The sequence below is a fragment of the Cervus elaphus genome, chromosome 8 (assembly GCF_910594005.1).
Source record: "Cervus elaphus chromosome 8, mCerEla1.1, whole genome shotgun sequence".
Taxonomy (NCBI): domain Eukaryota; kingdom Metazoa; phylum Chordata; class Mammalia; order Artiodactyla; family Cervidae; genus Cervus; species Cervus elaphus.
The window spans coordinates 2,509,562-2,532,640 of NC_057822.1; the positions used below are offsets into that span (position 1 = coordinate 2,509,562).

At 55.5% G+C, this 23,079-nt stretch overlaps 2 protein-coding genes across 3 annotated transcripts in view; both read right to left on the reverse strand.

Annotated features, from left to right (window-relative positions):
* The window catches only part of ALDH4A1 (aldehyde dehydrogenase 4 family member A1), a 32,281-nt gene extending 26,798 nt beyond the window's left edge, over positions 1 to 5,483 (reverse strand). The window contains exon 1 of the mRNA XM_043908968.1: positions 5,164 to 5,483. Within this exon, the coding sequence (XP_043764903.1) occupies positions 5,164 to 5,225 (62 nt within the window). The 5' untranslated portion in view covers positions 5,226 to 5,483. The remainder of the gene's footprint in view (positions 1 to 5,163) is intronic.
* A 1,383-nt stretch (positions 5,484 to 6,866) lies between these two features.
* The window catches only part of IFFO2 (intermediate filament family orphan 2), a 50,407-nt gene continuing 34,194 nt past the window's right edge, over positions 6,867 to 23,079 (reverse strand). The window contains exons 2-9 of one of the 2 annotated variants that reach the window (XM_043908970.1): positions 22,234 to 22,294; positions 20,888 to 20,983; positions 19,595 to 19,735; positions 18,194 to 18,333; positions 13,819 to 13,939; positions 13,610 to 13,702; positions 12,580 to 12,710; positions 6,867 to 10,995 (exon numbers count right to left, since the gene is read on the reverse strand). In XM_043908970.1, the coding sequence (XP_043764905.1) occupies positions 10,890 to 10,995; positions 12,580 to 12,710; positions 13,610 to 13,702; positions 13,819 to 13,939; positions 18,194 to 18,333; positions 19,595 to 19,735; positions 20,888 to 20,983; positions 22,234 to 22,294 (889 nt within the window). In that variant the 3' untranslated portion in view covers positions 6,867 to 10,889. The remainder of the gene's footprint in view (positions 10,996 to 12,579; positions 12,711 to 13,609; positions 13,703 to 13,818; positions 13,940 to 18,193; positions 18,334 to 19,594; positions 19,736 to 20,887; positions 20,984 to 22,233; positions 22,295 to 23,079) is intronic. The other variant, XM_043908971.1, reaches the window with a different exon arrangement.

The following is a 23,079-nucleotide window of genomic DNA, read 5'->3' on the forward strand; positions in this document are numbered from 1 at the left end:
AAAACACCTCCTGCAACGGAGAATGTTGAGCTCTGAAATGTACAAAGGGGAAAACTGCCGGGAAGCAGAGGGGCCTGGGCTCCCAGGTCGCCCCCAGGTGTCCACCCTGGTCCAAGGCACCATGGGCTTCCGCCTGCACAACTGCAATAGCCACGCCGGCTCCACTGACTCCAAGCTCCTCTCGAAACCACCGGAATAAACAGCCTCATGTCCCACCCAGGGCAGAAGCTCAAAAGGTGAAAAAAGGCTGTGAAAGTCAAAGTCACCCATGGACTATACAGCCCAAAGAATTCTCCAGGCAAGAGTAGTGGAGTGGGTAGCCTTTCCCTCCTCCAGGGGATCTTCCCAACCCAGGGATTGAACCCAGGGCTCCTGCATTGCAGGCGGATTCTTTACCAGCTGAGCCACCACGGAAGCCAAATCAGCCCATGTCCCACCCAGGACAGAAGCTCCAAAGGTAGCAGCTACCAGTTTTCATAGTTTTAACATGAAAACATCATCAACACAGAGAGATAAAGGCTAAGTGCTCAGCTCAAAACTACTCAGTGGCTTCTCTCTCCTACAAGAAAGAATCGGAATCCTTACTGAGGCCTCCAGGCTCATTTCCCATCCCCCCCACCCCCTCCCACCATCCTGGTCTTCCCTCCCCTTCCCTTCCCCCCTCTGCAGGGGATACTAGCCTAGTCCAAACTATCAGATCACCTCACAGAGGACAGCCCTCATCACACAGCTCGGACTGTCTGTGCCCACACTGCCCAGACCGCAGCGAGCATCTAAGGAACACCCCGAAAACAACAAGCACATGGGTGGACACCAGGCCCCCAGGACCGGACTCCTGGAGGCGGGTCCCCAGGAGCTGGGGTCAGGGGAGCCAAGGCCAAGCAAAGGACTAGAAAGGAAACTGCCCTTCCTTCCTTCAGCTTCTGGGCTTTTCGGCTGTTATCTGAGACCTGATAAGACCAATCCTCCTAATCACTGAGATAAGGGACTTCAGGTGGAGGAGACCTGAGAGAAAGTGCAGAGCCTGAAGCTCAGGATAAGCCACCCTGGAAAACTTCAAGGAACTTTTCTGAAGCATTTATGGCATGCCTCGTGTGGTGCTAAGTGATTACCCTACAGATGTATTACCCTGCAAACTATTACTGCATCCCTTTGGACGGGTGGAAGGGGTGGGGGAGGAAGCTGAGGTTCAGAGAGTAACGGCTCGTGGTCACAGCTCACGGACTGACAAGGCAGGATCTGCACCCACGTTTCCTCACTTAGGAGCCACGCTCGGCAGAAGCACCTGGAGGGCTTCCCCGGTGGCTCAGTGGTAAAGAATCCTCTGCCGTCAATGCAGGTTCGATTCCTGGGTTGGAGCGGGAAGCCCACTCCAGTATTCTTGGGCGTCCCTAGTAAAGAATCTGCCTGCAGTACAGGAGACCTGGGTTCGATCCCTGGGTCGGGAAGATCCCTGGAGGAGGGCACAGCAACCCACTCCAGTATTCTTGCCTGGAGAATCCCCATGGACAGAGGGGCCTGGTGGGCCACAGTCCACGGGGTCACCAGGAGCTGGACACAACTGAGCGACTAGGCACACACCTACATCACAGGTTGCTGAGCAGCTAAATAAAATCACCCGCCTCAAAGGTACACGGCAGCCCTGAGTGATCATCCCTGGCCCATCTGTAAAGGCCAGCTGCTCATTGCGGTCATCTCCCAGACTGGTTGTGATAAACTTCTGTTGACAAGGAAGGAATCACGTGGTCATTCTTTCATTCACCAAATGTTTGCTGAGGGCTCACCGGGTGTCAGTCACAGCCCCAGGGCCTGGGGACATATATTAAGGGAGGTAGGTCTCAACTGAAAAAGCAAGCTACCAAAAAGGATCTGCAGAGGAGCCAGTTTTTATGTTGTTTTTCTAAAGCATATATACTCCTGGACCATGAAAAGGCTAGTCATCGAAGTAACAGCATGGTTACCTCCGTGTGGTGAGCTGCCAAGTGACCCTCCTCACCTTTTGCTTTATCTGTACTTTGTACAGTGGACTCATACTAATTAAATACAAAGAAAATGCACAGTCAAGAGTGTGTTTAGGGACTTCCCTGGTGGTCCAGTGGTTAAGAATCTGCCTTGCAATCTAGGGGTCAAAGGTTCAATGCCCGGTCAGGTAACTAAGATCCCACATGCCACAGAGCAACTAAGCCAGCACACCGCAACTAGAGAGTCCACGTGCTGCAATGAAAGATCCCGCATGACACAACTAAGACCCGACGCAGCCAAATAAATAAATAAAATATTTTAAAATAACAATAATAAGTGACCACCACTTCAAAAGTCCCTTGGACTGCAAGGAGATCCAACCAGTCCATCCTAAAGGAAATCAGACCTGAACATTCATTGGAAGGACTGATGCTGAAGCTGAAGCTCCAATACTTTGGCCACCTGATGCGAGGAGCTGACACATTGGAAAAGACCCTGACACGGCCTGGCATGCTGCAGTCCATGGGGTTGCAAAGAGTTGGACACGACTAGGCGACTGAACAAATCACTTCAAAAAAAAAAAAAAGTATGTTTAAAACTTGGTTGAGATGCCTGGCACTCCAGGCAAAAAGGGAAACACTACAGAACATCACCCATCCCAGTTTTCCAAGAGATGGTTTTTGTCAGCACTAGAATTTCATGTATAGGACACTGAGAGCTATCACTAAAAATGTTCTAAAACTGCTTCTCCATAAATGCAGACATGGCATACCACCGGTATATGCTAGGTATCTGTCAAATAATTAAACAAGTGGCCAAACACCAAAACTGTTCTAAAACAGTGGTTCTCAACCAGGAGTGACTGTACCACTCAGGGGACATCTGGCAATGCCTGGAGACTTTTCCTGTTGTCATGACTGGGGGATGCTATGGCATCCAGTGAGTAGATGCCAGGGATGCTGCTAAACATTCTACAATACACAGGCAGCCCCCACAACAAAGGATTATCAGACTCAAACGTTAATACTGCCGAGGTTGGGAAACCCTGTCTTGGGGCATCGAGCCAGCTGCTATATCCAAAGAGGTAACCTGAGCCAGCAGATCTGGTTGCAAAATGCTTTTTCTCCACTCAGGAGGCATGAGCCTGGAGTCAGACAGAGGGTAATTTTATTGCTGTTGTTTAGTCACTGAGTCATTTCCAACTCTTTTCGACCCCCATGGATTGTAAGCCCACCAGGCTCTTCTGTCCCTGGGATTTCCTGGGCAAGAATACTAGAATGAGTTGCCACTTCCCCCACCCAGGGATTGAACCCGCATCTCCTGTTTTGGCAGACAAATTCTTTAACTGCTGAGCCTCCAGGGAAGCCCTTAGTCTCAACATTTTTAACAGGCAGATAAGTTTCCCATCAGTAAAACGGTAATAATACAGGGCTTATCTGCACAGGGCCAGGCCTATGGTACTTGATTGCTTGATAACTACTGCTGTTATGAGCTTTCCGTCCACCGTGCCGCCCCCCAGCCCCCACCTCCCCCAGAATAGAGGTGTTTTTATACCAGACATTAGAGGGCTTTGGGGTTTGTTTTTTTAAGTCTAAGGCCTTCTTACATTAAACTGAAACTCTTGGAAGGCTCCCATCCTGGGTACCCCTTGCTACAGTGTTCAGCACACCACGTGCCCACGGTAGATACTCAGTAAACACGTGGATCTATGCGGCTTCCATCAGGGTCTGAGAGGGGTGGTCTCAGAATGCAGGGGAAGGCCTGCAAATGAGAACACGCTGAGCATGCAGTGAGCAGGGCCCCCAACCTCAGTTTGGAAAAAGAGTCCTTGTCCCTGTCCTCTTCCCTATCCCACCACCCACCCCCATAGCACACACAGCTGCCCTGAAATGCATCCGCGCCCAGGGCAGCCAGTACCATTCCTTGGGACACTGATTAACTCAGGAAAGGCAGAGCTTAGCAGGGGGGATGTAACTGATCAGTCAGAGAGGTTAGGCAAACAAAACTCAAACTGGGGCCAGAGCTGCCCAGCTCTGAAAGGGAAGTGGACAGACACATGGGTCCATAGGAGTGCAGCCTCACCCAACTGTGAGCCCCTCTGGGGCAGGATCTGTGTCCTACCAACCTCCTCCACCAAGCCCAGGGGTGCAGAAAAGGGCTCTGAGGACACCTGTCACTGAGAGGGTGAGGGTCCAGGAATCCCACTCCATGCTGGAGGGGTCTGCAAATCTGGGTTTGCAGGGCAGCTCCACTCAGACCACTACACCTCAGTGTCTTGTCTGAATTTTGGAATAACAGCTACCCACTGGTGAAGTTTAAAAACGGCGATAATGACAACCATCATTAATAGCAACAGGCACTGCCTTCTGCCAGGCACCCTTCAAAGCACTTCATGTGTCGTAACTCACGAATCATCACAATAAGGCACGGAGGCCAAGTGTGCAACACAGGTTTGGCATGTTACACGTACTCTCCATTTTTCTGACCAACACTTAACTTGAAAAAAGGGAAAGGAGAAAAGAGAGAAACAGAAATGCCAGTCCAGAGGAGAGAGGGAACCCCAGGGAGGGTCCTGAATGTGAAACCAAGGGTGGGGAGGAGAGAGGCGAAATGTGCATTAAAAAAAAAAAAAATAGAGGTGCCCTCAGAGGAGGAGGCTGTACTCCCGCGGCGAGCAAATGTCTTTATCCATCCGGAGAAAGACGAGGTGATCAAGCGGCTCCTTTCTCAGCGTGGGGGACCACCCCACCCCACCCGCCGGTGGGCAGGACCCCTTAGCTGAAAGACCTTTGGGAGACGGAGACATCGCAGGAGAAGGTGGGTGTCGGGCGGCCTCACAGGAAGCGACCCCCGGCGGAGGGGAGCCTCTGGGAAAGCGGGAGGGGGTCTGGCCCGGAGGGAGCCCGGTTCGGGGGCGGGAATGGAGCCCGGTTCGGGGGTCTGGCCCGGAGGGAGCCCGGTTCGGGGGCGGGGGTGGAGCCCGGTTCGGACGGCCGGCGCGGAAGGAGCCCAGTTCGGAGACAGGGGTCGAGCCCGGTGCGGGGGCGGGTGTGGAGCTCAGCTTGGGGGTCCGGCCCGGAGGGAGCCCAGTTTGGGGGCGAGGGTGGAACCCGGTTCGGGGGCGGGGGCGGGGGGGCGCGCAGCGACTCCCGGGGCCCCGGGGCCAGCAGGCGCCCCTTGGCCTGCCCGGCGCTCACTCACCCGGCCGCCCTCCCCCGGCGGGCCAGCAGGGCGCGGCAGAGCGCGGCCGAACGCAGCATCATCCCGGATCCCCGCGCGGCCGCTCGCAGGACCGGCCCCGCTAGGAGCCACCGGACGGCACCGCCCCGCCTGGAGCGCACCACCTCGGCGGGCTTGGGGGGGGGACCGCCCCCTCGGCCGCCCTCCAAGTCGGGTCCGGCCTAAACGCCTCTGTGTTTGCCTCCTGCTAATAGAAGAATTCTCCCACGAGGGCCTGACGAAGGACGCTATCATGTGACGCAGGGAAAAGCAGCCCAAGAGCGAAGCCCCGAAGCGTACGCGTTTCCCCCTTCTCCCTTTATGGTATGACCCGGTCGCCCTCCAGGGCCAAGGGCAGGAGGGCGTGAGCTCCATCCACCAATCAGAGTGAGCCATGAGAGCTTCGGGACCAATCAGAGGGGAGCTCAAGTTGCAACCTGCTTAGGCCAGGATTAGAGGGGCAGAAGCAGCCAATGAGAGAGCGGGGATGGGGCACATGTGAGGCGGGAAGGAAGGACCGGGCTCTGTGGGTCAGGTGCCGCTGGAGGCCCTTCTCGGGCTCTCTCGCTGCCCTTGGCCGGAGGCTGCCAGACTCTTCCACCCTGCAGAGGGCCTCGTCGTGGCCCTGCCTCACCTCGGGGGCTGCAGCCTGGCTCTAGCCTCCTGGTAGGGACGCAGCCGCCCTCCACTCCGACCTGGAGCGGAGCCACCCAGCTTCCTAAGGCAAAGCGCTTGGACAAATCGGTCTACTTCCTTGCAGATTACGATCAGTGTAAGATAAAACCCGAGCCAGTCTGCTCTCGGACTTCCCTTCAAAAACTCTGGACGCGGAATCCGTTTTATTCCTCTGCTTTATTTGGGCGCCCCGGACAAAAATTTGAATTTTCTCTCTGGGAAGTTGTTTGCACAAACACATGAACTTTATTAACAACTCAGATTCTGAAGTTCTGAGGATGGAATCTTAGGGGCCCGTTCTATTCCTGAAGTACTGTTAACAACTTTCCCAACGCTCTGTTCTAATGTATCAGTATTTTCTCCAGCGGTGTGTACTGAGAACCTGCTTAGGAGTCAGAGTTCCGATGCTGATCGTGGTTTCTCCCTGTGACGTTGACGAAATATGTAACTTTCTCAGTTCTGTGTCTGTAAAGTGGGGGTAATAATACCCACCTTAGAACTTTCTCATTATTTCATTATTACTCCTCTTTATCTGGGAGGCCACACTCTTTAAGGCACTTTGGAGAATATAAACAAAAGAGTGGTGAGTGGGAAAGGAAACTTCAGTCCTCCTCTGGTGGGAGATTGGTTCCCAGAGCCCCTGCAGATACCAAAATCCACGGATACCAGTCACTTACATAAGGTGGCACAAGACAGTTAGCTTGCTCCATCGGAGAATGGAAAACTTGCAGATTCAGAGGGCAATATGATTAATAGGCCCTCAGTTCCAAACCAGGCTACGCTAGTTCTTCAGTCTATGATCTCTCTGGCTCTCTTCCCCTTCTATGAAATATGTATAATAATTCCTGCTTTAACTACTTCCAAAGATTTTATTGTGAGATGTGAGGTGATGTAGAATTTCCCTATTTGGTCACTGATCGGTTGATGACTTTTAGTGTTTATGTGGCCCGTGACCTCTTGCCCCTCCCCCATCACCACTTTATCCTTAATTTAAAAAAAAAAAGCATCAATTCTAAGACATTTCACTTTATTTAAAAGAAGCCAATATACAGGATATAAAGGGCATGATATTTACAACAATACAGTAAACAGGTTGGTTTCCGGTAGGGTCAGTAGTCTTTCAATGAGTATAAACCCCCCCTTCCCCTTGACGCTAGACCCAGCTGGCAGACAAACAGCAACAGTGGGGTGGGACGGGACTTCGGGATAGTCTCCCCAGATGGGGCTAAAAATAAGGTAGATGCGAAAATGTCCACGAAGGAGTCTATGGGCAGAGGGTGCCTTTACCTCAATGCTTTGAGGGCTTGGCAGGGGGAATGGTGAGGGATTTGCCCGAGACTAACACACAGCCCACCCCGAGCCTGGAAATCTTCCACTCATTTCTCAGCTCTCTCCCAAATACAGTTGACTTGGCAATGGATCTTGGCAGACCAGAATTGGAGCAAGTAACCAGAGCCCACCCTCTGAGGCAGAGCTTGTCCCCCACCCAGCGCCCCCTTTCCCTCCCACCACCCTACTCCATTCTGAATTCCCCACTGCCCACCCACTACCACAAGTGCCCGCCCCCCTGGCCTTCCAATGACCAAGGAGCTGGGGTATCAAGGGACAGAGAAATGGGGTGAGGGGTGACCTTTGCCCTGCTGAAGCCACCCATGGGTATGAATGAGCAGGTGGTGAGGATGCGGAGAAAAGGTGAGGGGTACTGATTATATTAAATCCAGCAGCAACATGCATCTTGTCCACAGAAAAATGCTGGGCTACCATAACTGCCTACCCTAGATTTTAAAAAAACCTTTCCTTTCATAAAAATAGATGAGAGTCTCTTGCTTTATAAATAGATTACATTTAGCTTAAGTTACACCTTATATGACCCCCTGCCCCACACCCTCTCCCCCATCCCAAGCCAAAGTGGTTTGATTCTCCAAAGGTCATCTGAGCTACATCCACGGAGCTAAGTCCATGATGCACAGGCCAGTCAGAGACCTCTAGACATATTGCCACAAGGAAACAAAATGTGTTTACTTGTCAATCATTTTTTTCCCTGTTCAGAATCTCAGAAGTGTGTGTGTGTGTTCCACAATCAGGGAACCCAAAGGAAGCTAATCTCCCTGCCCCTCCCCAACCCTCTCTTTTTATAAAACCCCCCAAAATAGGAGAGCAAAAGAGGGCAGCACAGGAGAACCCATCTGAGAACAATTCTGAAATACCAATGTCAATATGACACTGGGCTAAGAAATAGAAAACCAAAATTAAGTATTTACATCTTTACAAAGGACGGACCAGTTGGTCCCAACTGGACCTGGTGCTGCCCCAGCGAGCGTTGGGGTCTTTCTTGGCAAGCTGTGAGCCCATGGCAAAGGGGGCAAGCGGGGCCCACTGGCAACTAACTCAAAAAAGAACTTGGTGGGGAGGGAGGCAGCCAGGCCAAAGCCCAGGACCACACCCGGAAGGCAGGTCACTAAAACTCTTGCTGTCCTCCCATCCACCAGCCCCAAATCCTTGCTCCCCAGGGAGAGCAGCTATTGAGAACCAGCAGGACGGATCTTCCTGGCCAGCATCTGACCCTGGCTCCTGCCACTTCCATACTTCCTAGATAAATTCAGAGTACCCTAGTCCCCAAAGACAAATATCCTATGTATACAAGGGGGGGGAAGGAAAAATAACACTACTGGACAGCAATCACCACGGTAACCCTAGTTACCCCCTAAATACTTATATTGTTGCCTTACTGTCTTAATTCTAAAGATAGGTCTGTCACCCTCCCACCACCCTGAGGCAGGCTTCCATTCTGTCCACCTGCCCACGGCATTCGATGCCTCCCTCACCCTGGGCAGAGGAGGCCCCGGGGGGGTGGCTGGTTTCCCACCCTCCCGGAAACGGAAAATCTTTTCAGCAGCTGAGGTCCAAGCCCAACTGGCTCTAATAACCTTTGGTTAAAATAAAAATAAAACAACAATAACAATAACAACAATAATAATCTGATATGTTTGAACCCTGTAACCTTTATAACAAGGGTCAGTGAGAAGGAGAGGAAGTGGGTGATCTCTCCTCCGAAACCTCGTCCCTTTGCGTACCTAACGAGGGACTATCTGGCTAAGAGATGCTGGGAATGGAAGACGTTCAGCCAGACTTTTACAGGGAACCAGCAGGAGGTTCCCCCATGAAAACAAAACAAAGCAAAAAAAAGGGAAAAAACTCACAATAAAGGCCACCAAGTTCTGATAAATAAAAATTACACACCCTCACTAACACTCTCTCTCCATATATATATATATTTATATGAATTTTATATACAATGGTTTTAAGATTGCAAAACAGGTGGGGAAACAGAGGCGAGAGGAGGCCCTTACAGATCACTGGTACTCTGGAGAGGAAAGACAGGAGGCCGGATCTACTCGGAGCCCCTCATCTGCCTGCAGACACAGGCTGTGGGGTAGGAAGGAGCTCTGGTCCTTGGGCACATTTTGCTCCTCTGACCTCCAGGGGGAGCTCCTGAGCCAACAAAAACAAAATCCCCAGTCATACCAGGGGATTGGTAGTAGCGAGCAGTGGGTCCAAAAAGATACTAAAAAAAAAAAAAAAAGTAAAGCCTGCTCTGCAGGCTCCCAGCTGAGATTTGAGGGTGGCCTCCACATGATGCCCTCTGACTCAGGTCCACTAAAGTCTGGAGAGAGACTGGCTCAGATTAACTTTCCAACGGATCAATCAATCAGTGAATTACTGTAGAGGTGAACGTGTGTCCATGAGCATGGCTCTCAGGCGAGCTCCCGCTCCGGCCACCTCCTCTCTGCCAGCAGTCCCCGCTGCCTCCCTCCACTTCCCTTTCCAGTGCCCACCGGTGGCCAGACAGTGGGCAGCTGGGACAGAGCAGAGAACCTAGATGCTGGCAGGCGGTACGGACCCAGTTCCCCAGAGGAGGCAGTGGATACCAGGCCTGACCCCCTCCAGACTTTCTCACAGAGAAATTTCAGATCTATAACCCCTTATTGTTGGCTGGGGAAAAAAAAAAAACAAAACATCAGGGCAATAAAAGACATTCCCACCCCCCACCCTCTGCCCCTGGCCCACGTCCCCACCCCATAGAAGTCCCAAGAAAGCAAGCAGTCAGGTGGCCGAGGTCCTCAGAACCCCGCCTCGCTTCCAACCTTGACCAAACCCCCTCCCAAGTCAGTGCTCACCCGTAGAGGCTGCGAGAGAGACAGAGAGAGAGAGATCACCATAGCTTCTGCCTCCTTCCCAGCTCCAGGAAAACCCGGGAGCTAGTTGGGAGCGGGCCCGCCTCCCACAAAGGTATAAGGCAAGCTGCTTTTTTTTGTTTTGTTTTGTTGTTTTGCATAGTAGTTTAAACACAGTGAGGCTCCACCTTCCCCGACAGTGCCTTCTCCCTCTGCTTTGCCACTCGATCCAAAAACAAAGAAAAATTTGTCCTTCCCTCCCTCCTTCTATCCTCTCCCCTTCGGTAAATGCAACGCCCCCTCGGGAAGTCCCCACCCAGGCCTGGAAAGGTGAAGGCAAACAGCGCCTTCCTGGGGGGGAGGTGGACCATCCCAAGTTCAACTCCAGCAGGGGAGGGAAGGCAGAGCTCATGGCCAATCAGAGGAGCAGGTGGGAGGGTACAAAAAGGCATTGACCACACCCGGGGGGCCCCCCCACCCCCGCCCTCACCTTAGAGTTTCGTATAAAAACACCTGCTAGGAATAATTCTTTGGAGCTCAAAGTGGCTCAGCTGAAGGGAAAAGGCACAGTTAGCGCTGCATCGTCCGGACAGAAGTCTGCATTTGTCATGTGGAGAACAATAGAAATTGACAGCACCATTCCTTGGGTGGGTGATGGAGAAGGGGCACTGGTTGGTGGTGGGCGGAGAAAGGAAGGAAGGAAGCAGCGGTCCCTGGGGCCTCCAGAGAAGGTAGGGCGTAGGAAGTCTGCGTGGTCAGGGCTGGGAGCCCCACTTCCTGGCCCCGTGGGGAGAGGCGTGCAGAGGCCCCGGCGCCCAGACCACCAGGCACGGGCTGGGGCGGGGCGTGCCTCAGTCATCAGCTGACCATGGGCTCCACGTCCGCCTCCCGCTCAAAGTCGTCCTGGATCTCGTCTGTACTGCCTGAGTCGCTGCTGGCCACGGAGCTTGGGGATGGTGAATTCCTGGGAGGGCAGAACAGGAGACTTCAGAGGGCAGCCTGGGGCAGACAGCAGGAAGGATGGAGCACCCCCTCCTGGAAAACCTAGCGTCCACCGGGGATCCTCGCCGAGACCCACCCTCTCTGCTTTCCTTAGAGTCTCTGAAGCTCAGGGGTTAGACAAGGCTCTCAAGACCTCGCGCGACGCCCCGCACCTGCCTCTCTAGCTTCTCCTGGAGCTGAGCGCTCCATGGGAGCAGGAACCATGGGTCCAGTTCAGTTTCTACACTCCCATCATCTGGGCAATTAACTCAGAGCCCAAAGGGAGGCCACATAGAATAGCGGTTAACAGCACTGGGTTCGAATTCTCAACTCATCACTGCTGAGCTGGGGGGCCTGGTGCAAGCTCTTTACCCTGCCTACATGCACATTCCTCAATCCAAACAACGGGAACAACAGCACTGGGTTCTGGGAATCAGTGAGCTGAAGGTAACATGCTAAGCCCCAGGCCACACACACACACACACAGAGCTCCCCCCTGCTTCTCCGTCTCTTACGGCCCAAACAACAGGGTGCAAGAACACGGTCATAATGAGAGAAACGATTATAATTAACATATTTGTGCTCCGGGCCAAGCACTGTATTTCTCATTTTATCATTAGCATGTCTGTCTCCCCTGAGCTCCCCAGGTGGTTCAGTGGTAAAGAATCCACCTGCCAATGCGAAAGATGCGGGTTGTATCCCTGGGTCAGGAAGATCCATCCCCCGGAGAAGGAAATGGCAACCCACTCCAGTATTCTTGCCCGGAGAATCCCACGGACAGAGGAGCCTGGTGGGCTACAGCCCATGGGGTCACAAAGAGTCAGACACGACCGAGCAGCTGCACAGGCGCACACGCACGCCCCCAGAAAGCTGCGTGTTCCCCAAGGCCAGGAGCTGTCTCTGTGCTGGCAAGTAAAGAGGCCTGATGCTGTCGGTGTCCTGGGGACAGACTCACGTGGCCTTGGGTTAGAAGATGGGAAAGGAAGGAAAACTGCTTCCTAGGGACCCACGTGAGCCCCGCCCACCTTCTCCACCCACCAGCTCAGCAGGAAGTGGGGCGTGGGCTCCTGGAGGGCAGGGGCTGTGACCTGTTCATCCCTGTATCCCCAGGGTCTTGCACAGAGCAAGCCTTCTCAAAGTAGCCCTCTATAGTCCCACAACAATGGGGACAGGGTGGTTGTGCGAGTCACGTGAGATTAGATGTGTAAGGCACACAGTACGTGGCTAATGGTCATTGGAGGCACGGACAGATGGACAGAGGGGTTGGCAGATGAAATCTCCAGGCTGTACGTTGCAGCCCAATAACCCCCCCGCCTGCCCCCCACACACCAGGACACCGGCACCGCGTCCGCAGGGAGGACGTGCGCGGGCGCGGGGAGGACGGGCACGGGGAGGACGGGCACGCGCCCCTGAGGAGGACGGGCACGAGGAGGACGGACGCGCGCTGGGGGAGGACGGACACATCTGCGGGGAGGACGGGAGCGGGGAGGACAGGCGCGGGGAGGACGGGCGCGGGCAAGACGGGCGCAGGGAAGACGGGCGCGGGGAGGACGCGCGCGGGCAGCACCTGTCTGCGGAGCCTTTGATGAGCCGGCGGCACGTCTCCATCTGCACGTCCAGGCCCCGCTTCATGCTGCACATCTCCATGTATTCGTGCAGGTGCCGGTTCATGTCGCTCTTGGCCGTGGCCAGCTCCAGCTGAGAAGGGCCAACACGGGAGAGGGCAGGCCCCGTCATCCTCACAGCCAGCCTCGCGGCGACCTCACACCCTCAGCGCCGTGGCACTGGGGCCATCCCAGGGCACCACACCCGCAGGGCCCTCCCCCTGTCCTCTGCTTTCTGCTTACCGGTCCCTAGAATCGCTTTTGGTGGAAGGTGAATGGTCGCTTAGCAACCACTGGGGTAGCCCTAGCAACTCTGGCCTTGGCACTCCTTCATGCGGACTGCGTTAGAAAGGGGTGCTCGTGTTTCTGACCTTTCTCCTCAACCGAGTGCTCCATCCCTGGGGGAGGAGCCAGGCTTCCCTTTCTCCAGCCTGACAATGACTGACCCTCACAGACAGGTGTGGCCCAGCAGACACACACAGGCTCTGGAGCAGGGAGAACCGGGCTTGCAGGCCGCTTCCTGGCTGGGAGGCCTCGGGCAAGTCACTTGGTCTCTTTCACCTCATCTCCTCCTCTGTAAAATGGGCTCAGAGTACCCACTGCACAGGGTGGAGGCACCCAGGCCCCCCGCGGGTACATACACAGGGTGTGAGAATACCAAGGAAGGTGTATTTTTAAAGGGCTCAGGGCCCAGTGTCACTTGATATCATTCAAATGTCAGTTCCCATTATTTTGAGATCATCATGTCAGTCAAATAACTTAAGAAAAAACCTCTCTGGGGCAGACAGGTATCACCACCCCCATTTTACAGGTTAGGAAACTGAGGCCCTACCCAAGAGAGGGGTGACTTGCCCAGCACCAGGCCAGGAGAATCAGTGGGTTCTCCTGACTCCCAATCCTGTGTCGCTATCCCAGCCCCTGTCCACACGGGCACTTAAATCCCTGGGGGCTCGGGGGTCACTACTGGGGGACATGAACAAATGGGTACCCCACCTCAATCTGGCCGATTGTCTCCTGGTACTCCTTGTCTCTCGTCTTGAAGAAGGATTCGGTCTCATGGATCAAGTTGCCCAGGTTTTCCTCTTGCTGGAGAAATGGAACAGAGTGGACAACTTAACGGGGCGGTGGGGGCTGCCGGGAAAGAACGAAGGACGAGGGAGCATGGAAACGAGGGGGTCCCCAGCGCCCGCCTGCTGGCTCACCTCGCCCTGCAAATCGAGGCTTGGGTTGCAGTTGGTGAAGTCCTCCCAGAGCAACAGAGTGTCTTCATTCTCCTCCCAAGTCAGGCTGTCACAGTCATCGTCGAAGTCAAAGGTCTCCCGCCTGTGGGTGCACGGGCGGGCGTGAGTGAGCAGTCAGGCTCCAGGGGCCCGGGGAGGGGCCTCCCAGGTAGCTGTCCAAAAGCACAAGAGCAGTGGCCAGAGGGGACACGCACCTTCTCCATGGGGCGCAGCTCTTCAAATGCACAATGTATTTATGTATGATGGATACAAGTTAAAATGTGTATTCCTAAAGATGTCAGTCTTTCATTAATGAAGACTTAAAGATAGTGTCTTGTGAATGGTTTCCACTCATTTAACAACTCGTTTCTAGAGCCCCTACGATGCCCGAGATGATTCATATAATCTTCTCTGCAACTTAGAAAGGTGGGTATTATTATTCCCATTTTACAGATGAGGAAACTGCAGCTCAGAAAGAATAAACTAGGGCTGAAAGCCAGATCTTTCTGTTTTCTGTGGCTTTTTCCTCCCCATCAAAACACAATCACAGGACTGATGACTAGGCATATATTAAAGTGCGATTCATTCCATCCTCACAACAGTCCTATGAGGTCAATATGATTGTCAGTCCCATTTCACAGGTAAGGAAATTGAGGCTCAAAGGGATTTGGTGGAAACTTCTAGAATAATACGTGCTGGAAATCAGATTTGAATGCAAATGCTGAGTGATTTCTGGGCTTCCCTATTCTCTAGAACTGGAAATAGGGTGATGGACCGTGCAGGTGTATCTGGGACTAACAGAGTTCTGCAGATGTATTGGTTACCCCAACTGCAGGGGACTATAAAAAAAAAAAAATCATTGTGAAGTAATTAGCCTCCAACTAATAAAAAATTTAAAAAAATTAAAAAATTAAAAAAAAAAAATCATTCAGCCCAATACATCCATTATTCAGATGGGAAGGCTGAGGTCTGCAGGAGTAAGTCACTTGACCTGGTGAATCAGCTGGAGAGGCAGACGTGGGTTCCAAGTCCTAATTCCCATCCCAGGGCTCTCCCCGCTGCCCACGCTTACTCCTTCAACTACTTTCTGGATCCTATAGTGCACCGCTCCCAACCTGCTGGGGCCACTGGGCAGAGCCCAAGAGTCTCAGGAAAAGCGCTGTCCAGAGCGCCCCCTCGAGCCCGGTTCCCCACCAAAAAGCAGTTCCTGCAGGAGTCTGTAGGTGGCTCCAGGCATCCGGCAACCAGGGCTGGGACCCGGCATCCCTGGGAGGCACTGCCCGCCCCTTGACCAGACAGCTCCGGGCAAGCCCCCGGGTCAAGGGTCGACCCATCACCGCATCGCATACTGGACTGCTGATTTCACTTCCTTCCTGGCAGCTGGGACCAGAGGGAAACCCTGGCTGAGTAACGGAGGAGGAGAAAGGACAGGAAGCTGGACAAGAGGAAGGGCTCAGAAGACGCGCCCCGGTCCCCCCAGATGTGGGGGGCGGGATCAAGGAAGAGGCGTGGCCATGGTGCAGAGAAAGGAGCACATTCCCCCCCTTCTCCGGGATCTGAAGCCCAAGCAATTGATTTTGATCGAAACAAACAGCCCTGACTCGGGCGCAGTTATTCAAAGACTTCAGAGGAGCTGGCCCGTAGCAGCTTCTGGCTTGGGTCTCAGCCCAGAGGCAGCAGAGAGGTTGGTGGGAGGGGGCCAGGGCCCGGCCCAGGGTGTGGTCTGCCTGGCTTTGGGGAGAACTGCCAAGGTGGAGGGGTCATCAGAGAATTTTGTTTTGCTTTAACTTAGGCAGCTTGACAACCAGATCAATCTAACTGATCGGTTTAATACTAAACCCAGTTCAGACCTGTCAACACTCAGGTGCCCATTTTTGCAGCATGGCAAAGAAAACTCATACACCCAGGAGCACAGCCTTCTGGCTCACTCCACCACCACCCCCAACCCGCCAACCCCACCCTGCCTGCTTTCTGGGCAGATTGTGGATTCCTGGTGACTTGATGAAAGCCTGGGAAAACAGTTCCTTCAAGGAAGCCCTTTAATTCAACCAAATGAGCCCAGCCAGGGTCTCTGGGGCATAAACCCAGCTGGACACTCAAAGAATGTCCACAGCAACTTTCAGAAAACCTAGACCTGACCTAAGGTTCTCTTCCAAAGCCCCTCTCATCAGTGAAAGATGAGAACATGAGACAGGAGGGGTCCATGTTTGCGTGCTAAGTAGCTTCAGTCACATCCGACTCCTCTGTCCATGGGGATGCTCCAGGCAAAAGCACTGGAGTGGGTTGCCGCACCCTCCTCCAGGGGATCTTCCTGACCCAGGGATCGAACCCGCATCTCTTACGTCTCCTGCATTGGCAGGTGGGTTCTTGACCACTTGTGCCACCTGGGAAGCCCATGAGAAGGGGTGGGGAGGCGGTGTTGAAAGATGAATCAAAAGTCAAGGAGTCTCCTTGTTACCCTCAAAACAGCAACTCCCATTCTCCGCAAACACAGAGCCATCTCAGTTTTGTTTCAAGGGAACAGGAAGCACAGGGACGTGTCACGCAAACCCATCCCGCCCGGGTCCGACTCCTGTCTTCCTCCTGCCGAGTCACCGGGGTGGGGATGGCGTGGCAGGAGAGACAGAGAGAGGGAAACCTCTCTGAGGACACAGACAGCACTGGCCCGAGGTCCAGGCTCTATCGGGACTCGCCTGTCCCCTCTGAGCTGTTTCCTCATCTGTGATGAAGGGCTGGGCGGAGTGAGCGTTGGACTCAACTCCCCTGGGCCAGCCCCAAGCGCGGCAGGAAGGGTCTGGAGAGGCCCGGGCCCCTGGCTTCTGAAACCAGTGTGAAGGCTGGGGCACCAGCGACAGGAGAGGCCCTCCTGGAGGAGCGCCGTGAGTGGTGACGGCCCGTCGGAGTCAAGCGCTCAAGTCCAGCCCTGCTGCTGGGACACCCGGGACTCCAGGGGAGGGACACCGGGCCGGAACGCATGCTTGGCCGTGAGTCTCAGAGACCTGGGGCTGGGGGGAAACGGGGGTGGGAAGGAGGATGGAGCGCTGGGCCAGGGCTCAGGGGACCAACGGCAGGGGACTTCTGGGAAGAGGGCAGGCCCGTGGGGCGGGGGGAAGTAGACTCAGAGACAGCCCCAGCCTGCCATCTGACCACGGCCCCGAGCTGAATCAGCCCGCGCCTGCAGCCGCTCCCCTCCCCACCCCACCCAGGACACCACGCGGATGCGAACCAGAGGTGGGTCAGGCCTGCAAGTGTAGATTGGACAGGCTAGGGCTACGACGGGTCCCTGCCCTAGACAACTGAACCCCGCTAGTCTCCGGTAAACCAGCCTCCTGCAGAGCCCAGAGCGGGGTGCCCAGGTGCTGGTACTTAATGTTCTTTCCTCACCAAGTCACATCCGGCTCTTTTGTGACCCCGGGGACTGCAGCCCGCCCAGCTCCTCCGTCCATGGGATTTCCCAGGCAAGAATACTGGAGTGGGTTGCCATTTCCTTCTCCAGGGGAACTTCCGACCCAGGGATCTAACTCGCGTCTCCTGCATTGGCAGGCGGATTCTTGAGCCACCCGGGAAGCCCCGCCCAGATTGGTAGCATGCGACAGTTTCCCATCGTGCAAATTTTAAGCTATTAGCGTGCCACTGCTGAACCTGGAGTGGGCAGACATCACCTTTCATGAGCTGGTACAGACCGGCTCCAGCCCACCACTGACCACACCAGAGCCCAGACTCTGCCACTAACCCAGGCCGCCGTTTAAACCAAGGGAAAAAAAAAATTTTTTTACTTGGTATGGTGATGAATGTTAGGCTTATTGTGGTGAGCATTTCACAATATATACAAATACTGAATCACAGTGTTGCATATCTGAAACTAAAATAAACTTAAAATGTCAGTTATATCGCAATTAAAAAAAAAATTGTCCACAAATATGACCACTATTTGGCTTCCCCAGTGGCTCAGCAGTAAAAAATCTGCCTGCCAAGTAGGAGACATGGGTTCAACCCCTGGGTCAGGAAGATCCCCTGGAGAGGGCGATGGCAACCCACTGCAGTATTCTTGCCCGAAAAATCCCACGGACAGAGGAGCCTGGTGGGCTACAGTCTATGGGGTCGCAAAGAGTCGGACACAACTTAGTAACTGAATAGGAGAAATGAGCACTATCACCAGCTTGGCCTTTTCTGAAAATGTGAAACTCCCCTAACACTAAATGTTGAAAATGAATCCAGATTCTCGCAGAACACCACGGTGACCAACAAAACATCTGGAGGCTACTTGTCAGCCAGCCCAGGGCACTGGTTTGCGCCCCTTGCCCTAGCACTCTGGGGAAACAGGAGCCCCGGGTGCCAGGGCAGCAAGGATACTCACAGCTGGTTAAACATGCGCTTCATCTCGTCTGTGATGTTCATGGAGCCGACCTCGTCGTCCGAGAACCGGTTCACCTCCCCATCCTGCTCGGAGATGTCGTCGTCGGAAGCCACCTTACGCTCTTTCTTTTTGGGGACCACCTGGCCCGGGAAGAGAAAGATCAAGGGTCACTGGGTGGTTCTGCCGGAATGGAGGGCGGGGTGGACTGGGAAGGGAGGTGGCGTCCCGAGGGACGGATGGAGCGTGGCTGGGCCGGCCACTGCCGGGAAGGATGCAGGCCCTCTAAGAAGCAGGTGGCATTAGCAGGAAGCGTGAGGCGGGAAGGCATGCAGGACAGAGGAACAGACAGCCTGGCCCCTTCCCTGCCCTCGGAGGCCTGGAGATGCGGCCAGCCGGATGTCTCAGAGCTCCCCAGAGAGACGGAGCAGCCCTCACGCAGGTCAGATGGCTCCGTGCTTCCCAGAGCCCTCCTGCTCCCATGCAAAGGCAACAGGTAGGCAGCCCCGGGTTCAACGAGCTTCCTCCACTCCAAGCAGACAAGACGCAACAAACCAGACGAAGGCTGAACGGGCCCTTGCTTCCCCGCAGAGGGGCAGCAAGAAGGCACCCAGGCGAGCCCAGACCTCACCCCACTACATCCAGAGTCACACACTTAGAGCCAGCGACACGCTGTTCTGCCCTGGGCTCAAGCAAAAGCCAAACCACAACCCCAAACTCAAGAAGCAGCCTTTGGAGAATGACAGACGCCCTTTGGGCAGCTGGACCAGCCCCCAAGCCCTCCCTGGAGGACACTCGCTAGTGCTAACCCATCGCCTTCACTCTGGACACAGACGCGTGCTTGCTGGGGGTAGGGAAGTAGGGTACTGAATGAGTCTCAATGTGGGAATGAAAAAGAATCAACGGGTCAACAGTTCCCCTTCTGAATTCTGAGGCTCGAGGGCCAGGGCTCAGGCCGGTTTACCTAGGGCTCCCACAGTTTAGCCAGGGCTCCCCGACCACAGCCCTGGTCCCCGGCTCCTGCTCCCAGAAGGAGAGGCAGGAAGCAGGGCAGGGGGCCCAAGGTAGGTAGACGGACTGAGCCCTGGAGGGTCTGGAGACCTGAGTCCTCGTCCCAGCTCTGCCACGTTCTTCCGGGAGCCCGTCACGTCGCCCCCCCCCCACCCCCCGGGTGAGTGGTGTCCTCGGACGTAGGATGACGCGGTCAGCCTGGACGATGGAGTCACACATGCCTGAGTCTGTGCGGTCCCTGATTCTACACTTTCCTGGGAGGCTGGAGCGCTAGGCAAAGGCTACGTGGGGGTGGTCGGGGAGGGAGATAGGCGGGGTGTGAGGGGCCCGGGGCAGGGTGGCCGGGGCGGGCGGCAGGCAGTGCCGGCTGGTGAGCGGGGCGGCCCTCATCACCTGGAAGATCTTGGACACGTCTTCCGAGTTCCGCTGCTGTGCGACATCGCACAGCTTGGCCGTGATATCGATCCGGCGGCAGATGTCCATGTCCACCTTCATGGCCTTTTCTTGGATCTTTGTGTCCAGGTCTGTCATGGGCTGCAGGGAGGACAGCAGGGGGTTACGTGAGCGGGGGGTGGGGGGAGGCACCCCCAGGCTCTGGCTGGACAGAGGGGTGGGGAGACTCCTGGGTGCTGGGCAGGAGGTCCCCGCAGCCCGAGAGGGGTCCTGCAGCCTTTGCTGGGCGTGGTCAGGCCAGTGGCTCGGGTTCGGGGCAAGGGGTGGGGGGATGTGGGCGCCATGGGGACTGAGGGAGACTGTGTTTGCCCGTCTCCCTAAGGGCCGGAAGGCATCCTCTCAGCAGACACGGCGTCAGTGTTTGTTTTGTCGGAACAAGGGAAAAAGACACGTCCCACCGCTGAAAGGCCGCCGGGCTCCCGCAGCGGGCCTGCCCCACCTGTCCCCTGCAAAGATTCCTCCCAGGCTGACGGCAGGGGCTACCTCGGATGGGTGGGGGTCCCCCAGACCCCGGTAAAGAAAGCCTCCTGGCCTCTTCCAGCCACCCAGCCTCACACCGCCCAGGGCCAGAAGCCGTGGCTGGTGGAGGCGCCCGTCCCGGGCTCTGCCTCCCTCCTGCCGTTTTACTCTGCATACTGCCCGCGGCTCAAAGGTGGCAGGAAACTGGGGTCCCCGGCAGGAAGGAGGTCCCTGCTGCTCTGCCAACAGCTGCCCCGCCCACGGTGACTCAGAGGGGCTCCGACCGTCCCAAGGACGCGCACACCGGCCAGTCCCGACTCAACAGAGCAACCTCCGGGAGGCCGCTGGCCCGGGTGGCCTTTCGGGCCGGTGCAGACCAGACCCGGGGTCCCCTTCAGCCTACCATCGGCCCCCACTGTGCCCAGACATGGAGGCCCCCGGCCGCCCCCAGCCCCTGCCCGCACACTGGTGAGCCGGCGCAGTCGGAGCGAACGCACACAGGCCGTCAGAGGAGCCCGGAGCGGGCGGATGGGTTAAGCAGCTGATTAATGCATCTCTACTCAGACCACGGGAAGCGGAGGTGGGGGGGGGGGGGGGGAGGGGAGCCTGATCTCTGATGCATCCGTCATCCTCACGGGTCAAACGCAGCCAGCCAGGACTCTAACTAGAAGCCGAGCTCTGGAGCCTCGGAGTGAATGAAGCGTTCTGCATGATGGGTGGGGGGGTGGGGAGGGGGGTCATGACACCTGGGGGGTGGCGGCCGGAGGCACTTACGTCACTCATGAGCCCCTTAAACACCACCAGCTCGGCCTTGAGACGCTCAATCTTCTCATTCATCTCCTCCTGGATGGCTTCCGCCTCCTGCGCTGCCTACGGGGGACGGAGATCGGGGAGTGGTTAGGGGGGGCTGGGAGGGCTGGGCGGGCTCCCCAATGGGGAGGCAGAGAGGCCGGACACCTGGGGTTTAGAGCCCCGGATGGATGCCTGACATCCAACCCAGCCGGGGGTGCCTTTGTGCCCCAGGAAGGGGGAGCCAAGACCTTGACCCAGCCTGGCTCCCCGCTCAGCCCTCACTTCACCCCTCAGCCTAAAACAATTCTTTTCCAAGAACTGTTCATTGGATGGAAAAATCCATGGCAGACATTGAGAGAAAAAGTGGATATAAAAGTGATTCCAGCGGGTCACAGTAGCAGGTCAATGTATGTCAAATGTGAGCAATGGCACCATCCGTGTGTCAGCCTCACGGAGCGTGCACATCCAGGGCTTATGGGTGTGCACAGAGAAGACCAGAGGGTCACGAACCACCTCAGCAACAGTGGGGCAGGGAGAACCAGAGGGAAGGTTTATTTTCTTCTCTGTGCTTTTCTGAACTTTCCGAATGTTGCACCATGAACATGTTACGTTTGTAAAGTAAAAAGTCCTTTTCTCACAAAAGAAAGCAGGGGTGGGGCGGGGCAGGGGGAGGGAACATTCATCTTTTTCCTTCTACACATTATTTTAACCACTCCTCGACACTGATGTCTTTTAATGTCTCCTTGACATTATTTTAATCCCTCCCTAACTTCCTTAGAAGATCAATGCTTATTTTCTTTCTTTCTTCTCTGGTTATTTATTTATGTAGATGATCAATGCTTTAACTATCAGAAGGCGATTTTTTTTCAGTGTTAAAAAGAGCCGTCCACGGCTTCTCACGGGGTTGCCGCTCCTGTGCCCATTTGGCTGAGAGGAAAACAGAGCTTAGAAGGTCTAGTCTGCTGCACCATCAGCCCATGTGAAGCAGGGCCCAGAACACAGAGCCAGCGAGCCAGAAAAGCCAGAGGCCACCCTCACCCTGCCACGGAGCGCCCGCTGGGGCTGGGAGCCCACCTGGCAGGAAGCCCACCACCCTCGCCGAGGCCCGAGGCCCCGAGCACAGGCCTGCGTGGCTGAGACAGCGACGGGACTCCTGAGCCCAGGCTTTCTGCAACCGTGAGCCGGGGGCGCCCTCCCAGCCCCGAAGCGGGGGAGGTGGGAGAGGCCCCCGGCTCCACGGAGGAGAGGCTGAGCTGGGACCTGGCCCCCAGCCTCGGCCCTCCACCGCGGGGCTCGCCCCCCGGCCTCTCCCGGTCGGGGCCTCTTACCTCCTGTAGCGTGTCCACCATGGTCTGCAGGTTCACGCGCTTGGCGAGCTCCTCCTCCCATCTGCAACAGCCAAGAGGGACAGGCGGTCAGAGGGCGGCCTCCCCCGACAGTCCACCCCTAGGCACAATGCCAGCACCCACCCCGAGTCGCGCCCGCGCTGGCTGAGAAGGTGCAGCAGGGATGCCAGCCCTGCCTGTGTCCCGGAGCGCCCAGGCTGGGGGCGGCGGGCTGACGCACGATGCCAGGGGACGAGGCTCCGGGCATGAGCGCAGCCCCACCGGGAGACGGCGGCGGGAGGGCCACCTCCCGGCCCTGTGCAGACACAGTGTGAAGTGATGCACAAGAGCTGCTGCTCCTCGCGTTCCCGTGAGACGCGGCACTGAGGCTGTTCTCAGCTGCCAGGCTATAGCCAGCACCACGTTCAGGCTCTCCTTTGCACCCACAAGAAACAAACTTTTTTCATGCCAACCACTGCAACCTCAGAGGCAATCTTTTGCCACCTACCCTACCCAACAAAGACATCTCCCACGTAGCTGTTATCATCCTTGTCTTACAGATGAGAAAACTGAGACTCAGAGAGGTTAACTATCCTGCCCAAAGACACACAGCTAGTTAGGGGATGGGGTTGGACTTCAAACCCAGGTCTGTTTTATTACATTAAAACAAAAAAAAAGATGTAAGTCTCACTTATTTAATGCCTGAGCTTCACTGGCGGCTCAGATGGTAAAGAAGCGGCCAGCAGTGCGGGAGACCTGGGTTTGACCTCTGGGTGGGGAAGATCCCCTGGAGGAAGGCATGGCAACCCACTCCAGTATTCATGCCTGGAGAAACCCCATGGACAGAAG